The sequence below is a fragment of the Crinia signifera genome, chromosome 6, assembly GCF_055691185.1.
Source record: "Crinia signifera chromosome 6, ASM5569118v1, whole genome shotgun sequence".
In the NCBI taxonomy this organism is placed as follows: Eukaryota; Metazoa; Chordata; class Amphibia; order Anura; family Myobatrachidae; genus Crinia; species Crinia signifera.
The window spans coordinates 256,284,410-256,301,928 of NC_139222.1; the positions used below are offsets into that span (position 1 = coordinate 256,284,410).

Below are 17,519 nucleotides of genomic sequence, written 5' to 3' on the forward strand. Positions count from 1 at the left end.
GCGTGGCGAGCGCAGTGACCCCGCAAGGGGCTTCTTTGCGCTCGCCCACCTGTCGGAGCACCGGCAGTCGGGATTCCGACATCGGGATACTGCCCATCAGGATACCCCCTTTCAGACCGCCATACCACACCCATTTAGACCTGATCTCTAGGCTGCGTTTATACGGAGCCTAGCAAACAGGTTAACGCTGCCCCCTGTGAACGCACCCCCCCCCGAATCCCCTCACGTCTTACCCTTACCCCCAATTCACAATGTTACCCCTATCCCGGTGTGTGACCCCCCCTGTAGCCCACTACCCCTGTGTGTGAAACCTTGTACCTCCTACATCCTTCCTGTGTGTGAGACCCCTTACCACTGTGTACCTTCCAAACATCCCCCTCCCATGTATGACACTTTGTACACTTCTTAACCTGTGTGAATGTTTTTGTGACACCTTTTCTCCCCAGACTACCCATGTGTGTCTCCCTGTACAAGGAGTCCCTTGTAAAATTTTGCTATGGGGCCAGACGGTCAATCAAAAATGTAATGGATTAACTCTCGACATCTGAAATGCTACACAATGGCCCTTATTCAGATCTGATCGCAGTACAAATTTGTTCTCAAAATGGGCAAAACCATGTGCAGGTGGGGCAGATGTAACATGTATAGAGAGAGTTACATTTGGGTGGGGTGTGTTGAAACTGAAATCTAAATTGCAGTGCAAAAATAATGCATCCAGTATTTACCCTGCACAGAAACAAAATAACTCACACAAAGCTAAATCTCTCTGCACATGTTACATCTGCCCCACCTGCCGTGCACCTGGTTTTGCTCATTTTGAGAACAAATTTGCACTGCGTTAAGATCTGAATAAGGGCCAAAATTCCTCAGTCCCAATGAGCCGACGCTGTGTAGTAAATGCTGTGTGTACAGAGATTGTCTGCCTAACTGAGTGTAAAAAGCATCACGCCATGAAAGTAATTGTTCATATGGGAGCTATATTTGTGTAGTTTATATTCAGGAAATTTAATGTTTTCAGGATTGTCATGTTATGGAAATAATGGTCTTTATACAGTACCTGCCACATGCCTCTAGGTGGCAGGATTTATCATTCACTGATAGAGTGGATGGTACGTTCAGATGAAATTCAAACCTCTTCAGTACTGAAATAGAAGCAGAATTTACACTTATTATATACTGTAGAAAATTATGGGCACAGATGACTATAGAGATACAAATAATATTGCCCCAAACACATCAATAGGATATAGGAGGTTTGGTATCAGAACACATTTCATTGAGGAAATCCTGTGACTAGAAAACTCATTTAACTAAACAGGGATCATAAACACAGCCATTCGGATGTAATGTAGCTGCTTATTGATAACATCAATCTATGACACTGGCAATGAACACTGCAGTAGTATCCACTTAGTTGTCTACCATATGGTATCAATTTTGACACAAAAGGTATATTTCTATGCTAGCTAGGAGCTTCAGAAATCATAAACAATGCATCTGACATTAGTGTGCTGGTCTGGTACAATTTGGGAATCACTAGGATGTGTTTGCCCTTCTCTGGCCCTCTCCAGTTCCTTAATATCTTTTTAAGGTGTGATGCTAAGAACTGGACACTGAATTCCAGGTGGGGCCTTACTGATCGGCATTGTACTTCTATTGTAAATTAAAGTACTCTTTAAATTAGGCAGTTTCATAAATGCTCCAGAGCCCAGTTTTAGAGGAAACTATCTGATCACTAAGGTAATGCTACTGTATGTTCATCATTTATTGCTAGAAGCAGGAGGAGACCATCTAACTGCATACCGCCCAACTGTTCCGATTTTCGCAGGACAGTCACAGTTTTTGGGTACTGTCCCGTGTTCCACCCGGTGCCGGCAGTGTCCGGAGGGGGGGGGGGGGGCAGTAGATAGTCCCCCTGCACTCTGATGCTCTGCTTAGCAGAGAAGCAAGGAATAGAAGCTGTGTTTGCACAGCGTTTATTCATTGGGACAGGGAGAGGGGCTTGGCCAGCAGCTCTCAGAGCACTGGCCATGCACCCACAGTGGCAAAACGGTGGTGTGGCTTCACGATTGCAGACATTCCGCAAACCAAGCCCCTTTTAGCCAAGGTCACGTCCCCTTCCGGGCCATGCAGAAAGTCCCTATTTGGCCCTCCAGAATGTTGGGAGGTACTGTATGTAACTGTGTGGTAGTCTATGTCGCTGAGAGTAGTCAGTTGTGATAGAGTGTTAGGAGACATGTGGCCTCTGTATTTTTCATGGTGATGGGAGTAAATAGGTTAATGCCACAAAAAGGCAGAGAGATAAAAAATCCATTGTGAGTGATTTATTTAGCTCTTCCTTCGCTATATCAGTATGTGGGGATCGGCATGATCAAAGTCCTGGTGCTACTGTGACACAGTCAGGGAGATTCTGATTATTTTCAGTAACCATGTAAAGAAGGTAACTAGTAGCCGAGGCTAGTAGTGAACAGGCGCCTAATAGGGTGGTTTGTCAAGCAGCTCCTCTAGGGGGCGTCACACCCCAAATATATATAGGAAGAAAAAACAAAGTGTGGAGCGCTAAGAACTAATTGGATCAATACGGTATAAACAATCTATTTATTTTATATATATATTTTATAGTGGACTATCCACTGAAAAAAGGTATAAAAACGTGTACACAGTAAAACATAAAAATTATATATCATCACATTGACATATACAAATTAGATAAAATTGGGTATGATACTTACAGTATGGGCTGGATTCTTGATGGATTGTCCTTATTGGAGATTTGTTATTGTACGGTCTGTAGTGGAGAAAGGGTCCATAAACCTTGCCGGATAAGTAACGCTGGAGGAAGAATATTCACCCACTGGGATTGTGGGTATCCTCAACAAGATGCGCCCCTACGATCCTTATTTTGCAGGTGGTGGTGTCCCGAATTTGATGTTACCATATGGTGGAATAATGTCCAAACAGACAGTCCAGTATATATGTACCAGGTAATACTCCAAAGGACAGGATATCCAGTTTATCAGAGGCCCAAAGTAAAATCAATTCAGCAGGTGCTCCCTGACATGTTTCGCTGTCCAACTGACAGCTTTTTCAAAGGTATAGCACCCTCTGTGCAGTCTTGGTTTATATACCCACAAACAGGAAGTTTAATCAGAAACATTTGCATAATTAATTACCATATTGATCCAATAATGTTAATACATCTATATGAACGATTTATATATAAAAGGAGGCAGACCTAGAATATAAATCATACACTTATATAATACATAATTACCGGTAATAGTGGTCCGGAATAGCGATACAGAGGGAGAGTATGTTCATATCTCTTAATTGCCGTGTGTCTGACGCCGGAGTCAGTCTTCCGGGGTTTGGAACGCATGTGACGCTACTCACATGCGTCACTTCCGGAAACGGGGAAGGGGTTGTATTGTTCCCCAGTCTGGTGCGCTGTGTAAATCGCGCTACCATTTCCGGCCTATGAAACGCTGGTGACACGCACCCTCGCGTGTCACATCCGGTGCGCTGTGTGTACCACAGTCTGGTGCGCTGTATATATCGCGCTACCATTTCCGGCCTATGAAACGCTGGTGACACGCACCCTCGCGTGTCACATCTTCCCAAGATTTTAATGGGATTATCTCCTTGTTGCACGGCTTTTGGAATGCAAACTACTTCCTGTTTGCGTTCCACTGCTGAACATACGTCTCTCATATATCTTATATACAGTTTCTCAAAGGGGGATTTATTGGGGGGAACCATTTACTATATATACATCTCTCATATGTCTTTTATATAGTTTTCAAAAGGGGAAATTCATTTAGGAAAACAATTTACTGTATATTCTAAAGAACTTCATGTGTTTAGGGTTCTACAATAGATCATATATATCACATGTATCATAAAAATAGAAAAGATCAAGCTATATATCTCTATAGACAAACTGACAGACATACATATAACACAAAGCACACAATTTTTTTTTTTTTATATATATATATATATATATATATATATATATATATATATATATCTGATGATCTTAATAAAGATTGTTTCAAAAAATCCCTATAGTAAGGACCATTGGTGATATTTAATTCATGTATCCACATCAATTTGATTTACTTCATTTGTCATGTTTGGTAAATCTGTGAAACATATAATGTTTCATGTATCTGCATAAATTTATTTATTGTGTTTTTGAGTTTTTAAGAGGTTTTCAATAGACAGATAGTACAATGATATTTTATGATATTAGATGAATATGAGAATGAAAAGAGGGAGGGGGAAAAAAAAGGGGGGGGGGGAAACATAACGGTACTGGAAAAGTTACAATAGGAAGCTAGACCCTAGATAAAAAATACAGAGGAAAAATACTATTTTTGAGGAGGAAGCACTATTTTTAAGAGATATGAGACCAGATGGCACCATAGAATTAGGTTTCTGATGGCATATATTCTTATCATAAGCAAACATTAAGCTCAACCTGGTCGTTTAGTCCATCTGGGTGTATACAGTTCATTTTGTGCATCCAAAAAATCTCCTGCTGACATAAAACTTTAAAGCGATCACCTCCCCTTTTGGTGCACTTAATATGTTCTACACCCACAATTTTTAAGCACTGGGGATCACTATTGTGGTGTGTCCAATAGTGCTTAGAGACACTATGGTTGGTCACCTTGTTGATTATATTCCTTCTATGAGAGATCAAGAAGATTACAAAGGGGGCGATATAAGGGTATACAAGAAAAGTCAATTTGATCGAATAAAAAATCAAGCAGTCTATCCGCATAGAAGAGAATCCTTCAGGAATCGCAAAAATTCAAATAGGCGTTATAAAACCTCGTCCCCCCATAACAAGAATAAGAAGGACTATAGAATCCCAACAGGTCCACAAGCTAACTCGCAAACCTATCAAAATGACTACCCAAGCTTAAACAGCGATCTAGGAGCTAGACCCAAAATAAGTACTAGAGAAGGCCCCAAAGATCACTCTTCTGAGGTTTTTTTAGACCAAACAGCATACAAAGAGACCCTAAGAGAGTCCCAATGGGAAACACAATACACAAATCCCCACAAAAAAAGAAGAAATTCCGAAAGAGAGGGGGGAGGAAACTAAAATTGAGAGCTTTGAAATCAAAAAATAACATGCAAACTAAGAAAGTTTTTAATTTATCTTCAAAAACTCTTACTAGGGGAGAGATACAATTATTGAATAAAGGCCTAAAATTCTGCCCAACAACCCCTCCCAATATATTCTCATTATTTGTAGAATTGAATCGGTTCACACGCACTCTCTGTAGGCAAAAATACTTTGCAAAACAAAAAATTATAAAAAACAAAGACTCAGGCATACCCATAGTATTGGATCAGGCAGATCAAAAATCCTTAGCTGATTTAGAAAGCCTCTTAGAGGAAAATACAGCAGAATCCCATAATAAGACCCAATCACTCTTTAATCTAGATTCTGAGAGGAAACAACTTAAACAATCGTCAGAATTTTATCCAATTAGATCTAAGGGAACGGCCATAGATACATTCTATAAAGCCACTATGGCAGATTTTAAATCTCTATGCCAACATACAACCTCTACGAGAAATACAAAAAAGAAAAGGGATAACCTCAATAAATGGGAGAGGAGAGCTCTGAAGAGGCTACAACAAGATCCCAAGATTATTATAAAGGAAGCGGATAAAGGGGGGGGGGGTATTGTGCTACAAGACACACAAGATTATCTCACAGAAGCAAACAGACAATTATCTAACAGACAACACTACATTACACTCACATCAGATCCAACATTACAATACAATACACAATTACACAACCTTCTGGACAATGCTCTGGAAGCTAAAATTATAACCAAAGACGAATTTAAATTCATTTATTCTGCACATCCAATCACTCCCATTTATTATCACCTTCCAAAAATTCATAAATCACTCACATCACCCCCGGGGCGACCTATTATTTCTGGTATCCACTCCCTCACATCTAATCTTAAGCTTATGTAGATTCTTTTTTACAGACACGGGTGCCGTCACTGAGGTCACACATCAAGGATACAACTCATTTCCTAAATTCTATAAAAGACGTCGAGTGGAGGGATAGTTATGCTTTCCTCACACTCGACGTCACTAGCCTGTACACCAATATTCCACACTCATTAGGTGTACAGGCAATAAACAATAAATTAACATCTGATGGTGACCTTAGTGATACTCACATCACTTTTCTGTTAGATTCAATCCGGTTTATTTTAGGTCACAATTATTTTCTTTTTGACTCCACTTATTATTTACAGGTGATGGGAACGGCCATGTGGACCAGGTTCGCCCCCAGTTACGCCAACCTCTACATGGGTATGGTCGAGGACCAACTCGTGTGGGGTGGCGGACATGGGGCGCACCTGGTCCTCTATGGCCGTTATATTGATGATCTTTTCTTTATTTGGGACGGGGATGCACAGTCAGCACAATCCTTTGTCACTTTTATGAACACCAACACATTTAATTTACACTTTACACATACTTATCACCCTACCCAAATCAATTATTTGGACATCTCACTAAATATAATAGATAATCAAATACATACCGCTAATTATTTAAAAGAAGTTAACACCAATTCATACTTACATTTTTATAGTGCACATTACCCCCCCTGGAAACGCAATATACCGAAAGGACAGTTCCTTCGGTTACGGAGGAACTGTTCCGATTTGGAAACTTTTAAATTACAAAGTACCCAAATGACGAACTCCTTTCTCGATAGAGGTTATCCCCAAACAATTGTAGAAACAGCATGTACAGGAGCAGCAGAAACTGATAGGACCACTTTATTAAAAAATAAACACTCAAATAGTAACAAAAAGAATGAGAAGGTCCACACAAATATTACTTTCATTTCAACTTATAATGGAGAATACCAGCAAATAAAAGAAATTGTAAACAAAAACTTTAATCTTTTGAAATGTGATCCCCAACTGAGGGACTTATTACCCAACAAACCGGGCTTTATTTTTAAGAGAAATAAGACTATAAAAGATGTTCTAGCCCCTAGCATGTTTAAAAACAAGAATAAAGAACCTGTACAACACCTCCCAAAAAAGATCTCCTGGCTACAACCCATACAGGGGTGTTATAGATGCAATAAGACCAGATGCATCACATGTAAACATATCCAAGACAAGACCCGGGACGTCCACATTCCAAATGAGAATATACCATATAAAATCAAGACATTTATAAATTGTGAAACAGTCTATGTGATATACCTACTATCCTGCTCATGCGACCTGAAATACATAGGCCGCACCACCCGTTCCCTAAAAGAACGATTCCGCGAACATAGAAGGAACATAATCAACAAGGTGACCAACCATAGTGTCTCTAAGCACTATTGGACACACCACAATAGTGATCCCCAGTGCTTAAAAATTGTGGGTGTAGAACATATTAAGTGCACCAAAAGGGGAGGTGATCGCTTTAAAGTTTTATGTCAGCAGGAGATTTTTTGGATGCACAAAATGAACTGTATACACCCAGATGGACTAAACGACCAGGTTGAGCTTAATGTTTGCTTATGATAAGAATATATGCCATCAGAAACCTAATTCTATGGTGCCATCTGGTCTCATATCTCTTAAAAATAGTGCTTCCTCCTCAAAAATAGTATTTTTCCTCTGTATTTTTTATCTAGGGTCTAGCTTCCTATTGTAACTTTTCCAGTACCGTTATGTTTCCCCCCCCCCCTTTTTTTCCCCCTCCCTCTTTTCATTCTCATCTTCATCTAATATCATAAAATATCATTGTACTATCTGTCTATTGAAAACCTCTTAAAAATTCAAAAACACAATAAATAAATTCATGCAGATACATGAAACATTATATGTTTCACAGATTTACCAAACATGACAAATGAAGTAAATCAAATTGATGTGGATACATGAATTAAATATCACCAATGGTCCTTACTATATGGATTTTTTGAAACAATCTTTATTAAGATCATCAGATATATATATATATATAAAAAAAAAAAAAAAAAAAAAAATTGTGTGCTTTGTGTTATATGTATGTCTGTCAGTTTGTCTATAGAGATATATAGCTTGATCTTTTCTATTTTTATGATACATGTGATATATATGATCTATTGTAGAACCCTAAACACATGAAGTTCTTTAGAATATACAGTAAATTGTTTTCCTAAATGAATTTCCCCTTTTGAAAACTATATAAAAGACATATGAGAGATGTATATATAGTAAATGGTTCCCCCCAATAAATCCCCCTTTGAGAAACTGTATATAAGATATATGAGAGACGTATGTTCAGCAGTGGAACGCAAACAGGAAGTAGTTTGCGTTCCAAAAGCCGTGCAACAAGGAGATAATCCCATTAAAATCTTGGGAGGATGTGACACGCGAGGGTGCGTGTCACCAGCGTTTCATAGGCCGGAAATGGTAGCGCGATATATACAGCGCACCAGACTGTGGTACACACAGCGCACCGGATGTGACACGCGAGGGTGCGTGTCACCAGCGTTTCATAGGCCGGAAATGGTAGCGCGATTTACACAGCGCACCAGACTGGGGAACAATACAACCCCTTCCCCGTTTCCGGAAGTGACGCATGTGAGTAGCGTCACATGCGTTCCAAACCCCAGAAGACTGACTCCGGCGTCAGACACACGGCAATTAAGAGATATGAACATACTCTCCCTCTGTATCGCTATTCCGGACCACTATTACCGGTAATTATGTATTATATAAGTGTATGATTTATATTCTAGGTCTGCCTCCTTTTATATATAAATCGTTCATATAGATGTATTAACATTATTGGATCAATATGGTAATTAATTATGCAAATGTTTCTGATTAAACTTCCTGTTTGTGGGTATATAAACCAAGACTGCACAGAGGGTGCTATACCTTTGAAAAAGCTGTCAGTTGGACAGCGAAACATGTCAGGGAGCACCTGCTGAATTGATTTTACTTTGGGCCTCTGATAAACTGGATATCCTGTCCTTTGGAGTATTACCTGGTACATATATACTGGACTGTCTGTTTGGACATTATTCCACCATATGGTAACATCAAATTCGGGACACCACCACCTGCAAAATAAGGATCGTAGGGGCGCATCTTGTTGAGGATACCCACAATCCCAGTGGGTGAATATTCTTCCTCCAGCGTTACTTATCCGGCAAGGTTTATGGACCCTTTCTCCACTACAGACCGTACAATAACAAATCTCCAATAAGGACAATCCATCAAGAATCCAGCCCATAAGTATCATACCCAATTTTATCTAATTTGTATATGTCAATGTGATGATATATAATTTTTATGTTTTACTGTGTACACGTTTTTATACCTTTTTTCAGTGGATAGTCCACTATAAAATATATATATAAAATAAATAGATTGTTTATACCGTATTGATCCAATTAGTTCTTAGCGCTCCACACTTTGTTTTTTCTTTTTATTTTCAGTAACCAGTCAGCGAAAACTCCGGGATACCTCCTGAGTTCCCTGACAAGGACCAAATTAGACAACTTTAATTTAGTCATCTTCCCATCCCCTCCTCACACTGAAAACTCTACTTGTTATTATCGGTTTAGGAAATTACCTGTAAGGCCCATTCAGTATTTACGGATATAGAATTATAAATGAAAGCCAACAGATATTCAAAGGTTTTCAAATATCTCCTTTACAAGTATCGCAGTCAATAATTGTTGAAGATCTCTTTGGATCATAATCCTGCCCAGTAGTCATCCCCTGCTAAAGTATGTATCTGCAGAGTTCTATGTTGAACTAAGGTATGTTTGATATGTAGTATGACCATGTCTAGTATTGAGGACATGGTAAGTTGCCAATATGTTTTTATAACTGTACAGAATGTATCAATGACATCGGTGGTGGATCCTTGGTCCTGGTACATGGAAACATGACCATCTGACTGTTCTAACAGAACTCCCTACCCCTCAATGACAAGGTCATCCAACTCCACTTATGCAATTAAAGGGTAACTTATGGGGCAATTCAGACCTGCTCGGTGCGGGCCGAATTCGCTACCCCAGACATTTGTTGAGAATTGCACATACGTGTATATGTGCATGTGCAAGCCCCAGGTTCGAACACCTTCAGCGGGTTTCACACTAGCCGGGGTGTTCGCTCCAGGATGGGTGGACAGGGGGCGGATACAGGGGACCGCCAGCGTTTTATGGGCACGCCCATGGAAACGCTGGGTGTACCCCTCCGTATGCAGGCGTGTCAATGCCTTCTTGCGGTGGGGACGGCTAACGTCACATGACGTCAGTGCCGGCCCCCATTTCTGCCATCTCCGCCCAGGATAAAAATAATTATAGACACTTTTATCCACGAAGGGAGGAAAAATCATTTGATGTTCAGTGACCATCGAATGATTTCTCCTCTGCGTGGCCACATACAAGATGAGGGTCTGACTCAGGCCCTTAATCACTCTTCATTTGGATGTGCAGACTGTGGTGGGACTCTATTTACAGCTCAAAGATGTCAGTATTACTTTCCCTTAATTGCACCTTTGCAACAGGGAAGTGCAGTCTGGGGAGGCAGGTGAAGCAGAGCCTACCCTGTCATACTTCCTTTCATACTCCCCGTCATAGTCCAGTTGAGGCTGAATGCTTTCAGAGATGGGGCCAGTGTAACACAATGATCAGAAATTGAGCCAAAAGAGGCATGCCTCAGATTGAAATTGCACACAGTTTTTTGGGGGTGGCTAAGGAGGGTGGCTAGCTATTCGTGGGCATGCAGCAACATTATCCAATACACAGTTGCACATAAAGAGGCAGCCATGTTCTGATGGAGATTCGGCTCTTCCATGAGGCTGGTGCAATCTCTGATGGTGTGACTGATGGTGCATCTTTATATGCACAGCAGAGGATGATCTCCACTCTCAGTCAGTGGGAGTCGGCCATGGAATTAGCTAGTTATGCTTCTGCAGAAGACACCGTTGTGGTTACATTTGCATCCAACACTGAACATAATGTCCTGTGTCTGTATAGAATATAATACAATTTTATTATGATTTGGCTAATGTTAGTAAGGATTGGACTGGCCCACTGAGGGAATGAGGAAATCCATGTGGGCCCTACCTCCTAAGGGGACCTAGCCCTCTCTTCTGATTCAGGTCCCAGACCATGCAGTAATATAATACCTTGTTACTCTATTAGTGACTCATTGACTTGGCAGAGCAGGACTTGTCTTGTGAGTGAAATGGGACCTTTATTTTAATTATTGAAAATGTGAAATTGTAAAATGTTGGTCTAAACATCATGTACAGGGTCACGTGTGCTTTATACACTTGGACCCAGGGATATTGATAGAGATTATAGAATGCTGTGCCAAGTGACTATGTAAAAACCAGAACCGGACCTCAGAACGCCGGACTGGACAGGATCCACTCAGCAAACCGTTTTGATTTTTACGAAATTCCCAGAAAATACAGGGAGGCTGTAATCTCTCCCTCCTCGTCTTACTGGTGACAGGTATCACAGGCACCCCCACTGGACGGCACACCCCCAGACAGGCACCCCCGGATGGCACAGTTTGATAAATGGAGCCTGTCTGATCTGGCACTCTTGGGTCTTGTACGTTTCTGGTTTTTACCCATTCCCCTGAAACAATATAGTAGTACAGTTCCTTGGGCTATAAACTGTAAACTCTTACAGAATACAGATGGAGCGCCTTTCATTATTGCTCCGGGATCGCCAGAATCTGTCCGCTGGCGATCGCCGTCGGAGAGGCGCTCCATCTGACTGAGACGCGCGTGCATCTCACACGCACGCGCGTCTCAGTTTCCCATTGGCGGGGGGAAGGGAACCCTGTCCGTCTCCGCTTCAGGGAGACGGACAGGGTTAGGGGGAGTTGCGGCAAGGCGGCGGGGACCCAGGGCGACCATCGGCGGCTGGCGGGGGATGGCGGATGGCGAATCTTCCGCCATCCCCTGCAAAGATGGGCCACGCTGCATCTGTATATTATACAGTATTTTATGATACACAATTAATTTCGCAGCACGGACGGTGTAATGGTTAGCATTACTGCCTCACAGCGCTGAGGTCATGGGTTTGATTCCCACCATGGCTCTAACTGTGCAGAGTTTGTATATTATCCTCCGGGTACTCCCATTTCCTCCCACAATCCAAAAATATACTGGTAGATTAATTGGCTTCCAACAAAAAAATTAACCCTAGAATGTCTCAGTGCGCGTGTACATGTGGTAGAGAATATAGATTGTAAGCTCCACTGGGGCAGGGACTGATGTAAGTGTTCAAATATTCTCTGTAAAGTGCTGCGTAATATGTAGACCGCTATATAAGAAACTGTTAATAAATAAATAAGCACCATTTGATAGCACAGCAGTTTCATTATAAACATGTGTTAGTAATAGTATATTGTTATTTTAGGTGTAAATACTACTCCTAGTTATTTTAGGTGTACTACTACTCTTTGGTGTATTTTTTATTGCAACTTACCATATTCAGAGACAGTAAATCGTTTTTCACATGCAGACGGTATGTTGATTTTATAATCTCCAAGCGATAGCTCATTTGACAAAGGGAAACTAAAATCAGCAATCCCGTGGTTTAAGGTTACATTGAGCCATTGTCCAATGCGGTTGTTGTTTGCATCCTGTAAGCAAATAGATTATAGTAAGAACTGTTGTTATCCATTGTGGCAGAGCAGAGGCATCACTAGAGGGGTGCAGGTGGTGTGGATCACTACCGGGTGTTATCCTTCTAGGGGGTGACACCTTAGTGCCGACTCATCGTCAGTGAATGGGATTTGGGTACTGCGCTGGGACATTATTGTGTAGCATCTAGCTACTGTTATTCTGGACGAGATGTACTAAGCTATAAAAAGTGATAAAACGGAGAGTGATAAACCACCAGCCAATCAGCTCCTATGTAATTTTTCAAACACAGCCTGTGGCCAGCAGGTAGGAGCTGATTGGCTGGTGGTTTATCACTCTCCATTTTATCACTTTTCAAGCTTAGTACATCTATACAATCCAATACATAGCAGTACATAGAGCAGGCATGTCCAAACCATGGCTCTCCAGCTTTTGTGAAACTACACATCCCAGAATGCCTTGCCATAGTTTTAGCACTCCCTAATAGGCAAGGCATGATGGGACTTGTAGTTTCACAACAGCTGGAGGGCCAAAGTTTGGACATGCCTTACATAGAGTGATCAAAATGAAAGTAATTATTAGTAAGAAAATTGATTATAATTTGGGTTTTGTGTACCTTTAAAATAATGGCAGCGGGCGCAGTGGCAGGGGAGCTCCAGCATATGATCGCCATATCAGAGAGATGAGGGGGAGCGACGGGAGGTGAGAGGAGGTGGGGGGTGCTTGGACAGTTGATGTGCCAGTGGTGCACTGGCACACACCTTGATATTAGTGGTATGCCCAAAAAATTTCCAGGACAGCCCGCTGCGGCAGCGCAGCTGAGCCCGGCGAATTTCCGGGCATACCACTCAAGTGGTTGAATGTAAAAAAAAAAAAAATGGTCTTGTTTTTAAATCTGCATAAATGGATCATTTAAATAAAACATAAACAGATACAGAAATTGTTCATGTAATACGTACCAGTAGCTCAAGCAGAGGAAACTGATGACAAAGAAAGAGAACAATAGTGAAAACAAATTCTTAATGACATCATAAGTATACATTGTACATATATTATTATTATTATAATTTTATTTATAAGGCACCACAAGTGTTTCGTACAAAGGAACAATACAGGGAGACAAAGCTTGGCATAACATTGAATAAATAACAAAAATACAGTACAAATAAAGAGCGCCACAGATCAATACACATTACAGCTTAAATGTAAGTAGTGAGGACTCAATCAACATACAACTAGACATATACACAGGATACAGCGGTATCTTGGCATCATGTCACATACAGTAGCTCTGTATCTGCTCTATCTAAACTTAGCAGCTGAACAATCTCATTATACGCCTAACAATCTGGAACAGATGAGCTGTAATATCTCTCACGCTGCCCCCCTGCACTGGAACAACCTCCCGCCACCCATACCTCCTTCAACCGCTCCCTCAAAACCCACTTTTTTTCGACTAGCCTATCTCTCCTCCTAACCTCTTTTGATCCTCCTATCCTGCCTCCGTTCCCCTCCGTTCCTACTTATCCTATTGTATTTCGTTCGTCCACCCACCTATTTTTAGTATGTTAACTCTTATGAGTAGGGTCCTCCTTCCTCACGTACTCACCCTACCTCATTACCTCACCTGTGCTCCTGTCCTGTTCCTCCCTTCCTCTACTTCATCTTCAGTCTCCTCGACAATTTCCACACCTACTTCTGAACTGATGCTGATTTTAGTTCTACCAGCTATACCCCTATTTATACTGTATTTTTCAACACACCCTGTACGTTACCTTGTAATTTGTTTTTTTTGTTTGCTATGTACGGCGCTGCGGACACTTTGCGGCGCCTTATAAATAAACGTACTACTACTACTACTAATATACAATACATACCCCGGGGCCTGATTCTGACTGTGGGAAGCAATGCTGATGTCTGATGCAACTGAGTGATTTTTATCTTTCACCTACATGCAGCAGGGGACACTGCAGTCATTACATGTGGGGATAGAGTAGGTGTACTGGAGGAGTGGCACTTTAAGAAAACTTTACTGCTGCAGGCTCCTCCCTCCTCTATCCCCACCCAGACCCCAGTCTTTGAAAAAGTGCCCGGAGGAGTATGTTCTCTGGGCCTCTTCTCCTCAGGGAGATTAGGTCTTTTAACTTTTTATTTTTAATTTTTTTAATTATTGTTTATTTTATTTTTTATTTTTAACTTTTCAACATAATGATACAGGCAGACCCCTCCGCAGGGTCTACCTGCTTCGTGGGACCTGGAGGGGTGCTGGTCGCCACTGCCTGCAGTGCGCCTTACACGCACCCGGCCATCGGAGCCACCGCACCGGGGACCCGCCGCAGCTGCCCGCAGCTCGCTTTACGGGTCCAAGGCCTGGCCACTGCTCCAGGAGATGGCAGCGTTGCTGCAGGTATGTGGCCGGAGACGGGTGGGCGCAACCGTCTCATTATTACATGCAGCCAAAGTACCTGACAGCTGCCATCATGGGCGCGCTTCAGAGGGGACAAAAGTCAGAGCGGAGGCTGTACACAGCACTCCACTCTCTTGTGTAATGCACGCCGGAGGGAGAGGGTGGACCTAGGCTGATGTCACGCTTGACGCCCTTCCTCCTGTCCCCTCTCACCGACAACGCCATTGCTGATCTCACGGCAAGCGACTCTCCAGTCTATAACGCCGCAGGCTTGCTGTATTTGGACAAGTGAAAAGCACACCATCGCGCAGACACTGCAGTCCAGCGCCCCCTCACATCCTGCATACAAGGACTGTAAGTACTGTGGGGGATTTGTGCACACTTATTAGGGGGGATTTCTTGCAAGGCTCCCCCTCCCTATCCTAACTCAGGCTCCGCTGTCTCTAAGGCATAGGGAAATGTTAGCTCAGTCAGTGTGCCTTCTGTGTGTGAGTGTGTGGGTGTAGTCTGTGTTACTAATACCTACTGTATATACACTGACATTATGGCAGGAAAAGCTGCCTCTAAGGCTGCCCTAAAGGTCTTCACTTGCAAATCTTGCAAGCAACAGTACACCCAGCATATTAAGGGTGTTTCCCTGTGTGAGTCTTGCTACAAGGCAGAGCAGACACAGGAAGTGGAGCCTCAGACACAGGCTTCTCAATCAGAGCCTACTGAGACCTTATTGCAAAATGTGTTGGCAGGTCTGGCTGCAGAGTTAGCATCACGCAAAGATAGGGAGCGATTTCAGGCCCACCTATCTATTATGAACACTACTGAGCCATCCTGGGCTAGGACCCTCATTCAGTCAGTAGACTCCCTGTCTAATACAGTAGCAGACCCTTCACTCCCACCTCAGAAGCGAGCGAGGTCACCCATTTGCTTACTGCAGGGGTCTGACAATGATACAGATGATGATGAGGATATGCCTCCTTTAGACGACCCAGAACAGGTTCAGGATGAGGTTCTGCCTAGAGATGACCCTCACAGGGTAGAAGGCCTCATTCAGGCAGTCAGAACCACTCTTAATTTGCATGAGGAGGATACTCTTGCTCCTATGTCCATTTTTGGCCGCACACAAAAACACCAGGTTACCTTTCCTGACTCCGCAGAGTTGGATAAACCTTTAATGACTGTGTGGAAAACGCCGGACAAGAAATTCCAGTTGTCCAGGCGCATGAAAATGTTCTATCCCTTCTCTCCAGAATCTAGGGAGAAATTGGAAAATCCACCTCCGGCAGATGTCTCGCTGTCCCGTCTGTCAAAACGCACCATGCTCCCAGTTCCGGCTGCAGTGGTGTTGAAGGAGGCTCCTGACCGTCGCTTTGAAACCACGGTAAAATCCATTTATTCTACTGCGGGGGTTTTACTTAGACCGGCCTTGGCTTCAGCCTGGGTCAGCGAGGCCATGGAAAAATGGGTCGATAAGTTGGCGCTTGGTTTACAGAGCGGCAGACCTCGTGAGGAACTGCTCCAATTGGCCCTGTATGTTAAGGACGCAGCCGTCTACACAGGAGAGCCTGCAGCAGACATAGCTGAGCTAGGGGCCAAGGTCTCCGCCTCGGCAGTTTTAGCCAGGCGCACTATTTGGTTGAGGTCCTGGCAGGCTGAAGCCGATATTAAAAAGGCCGTGGAAGGGGGGCGTGGCCTAGCAGCCATTGTGATAAGCAGCACTTTGCATGAGCTCCTACATACAGCCAGGAAAAAGTGGGACTCCAGACACCATCCCCAATCCAGAGGACACACAGAGAACCCCCTGCACCTGTACACCCCTCCGGAGGTCAGCCCGAGCGGCAGCGGAATCGGGAAGCCTATTTTTAGGCTTCTGCAGGTTGCGGCCTACTCGAGGCTCCGGAGCCGGGACCTAGATTTTGGGCGCCTGCTGGGATTCGAGCTCTGCGACCGGGAGACGCAGCTGAATCCTTTTCGGGACCACCAGCAGACCACCCAGGCATCCCCAGGCCCCCCTGGACACCCCCCTGAGCCGGGACTAAAGCAGGGAAAGCAGGTACACTGCGTTTGCATCCCCCCTGGCCCAGCACTCACCCTGTAATTTGCGGCGACCATCTTGGATGTGGCACGATAAAAAACGCTGCCGAATCCTTGTCTGGGACCACCAACAGACCCGCCAGGCATCCCCAGGCCCCCTTGGACACCCCCCTGAGCCAGGACTGAAGCAGGGGTAGCAGGTACATTGCGTCTGCATCCCCCCCTGGCCCAGCACTCACCCTGTAATTCGCGGCGGCCATCTTTGATGTGGCATGATCAAAAACGCTACTGAATCCTTGTCTGAGACCACCAACAGACCAGCCAGGCATCCCCAGGCCCCCCTGGACACCCCCCTGAGCCAGGACTGAAGCAGGGAGAGTGGGTACATTGCGCCTGCATCCCCCCCCCC

At 43.3% G+C, this 17,519-nt stretch overlaps 1 protein-coding gene across 1 annotated transcript in view; it reads right to left on the minus strand.

Annotated features, from left to right (window-relative positions):
- The window catches only part of LOC146009233 (alpha-1-inhibitor 3-like), a 127,888-nt gene that overhangs the window by 85,595 nt on the left and 24,774 nt on the right, over nucleotides 1–17,519 (minus strand). Inside the window, exons 5-7 of the mRNA XM_083149394.1 lie at nucleotides 13,635–13,655; nucleotides 12,518–12,674; nucleotides 1,058–1,142 (exon numbers count right to left, since the gene is read on the minus strand). Of these exons, the coding sequence (XP_083005520.1) occupies nucleotides 1,058–1,142; nucleotides 12,518–12,674; nucleotides 13,635–13,655 (263 nt within the window). The remainder of the gene's footprint in view (nucleotides 1–1,057; nucleotides 1,143–12,517; nucleotides 12,675–13,634; nucleotides 13,656–17,519) is intronic.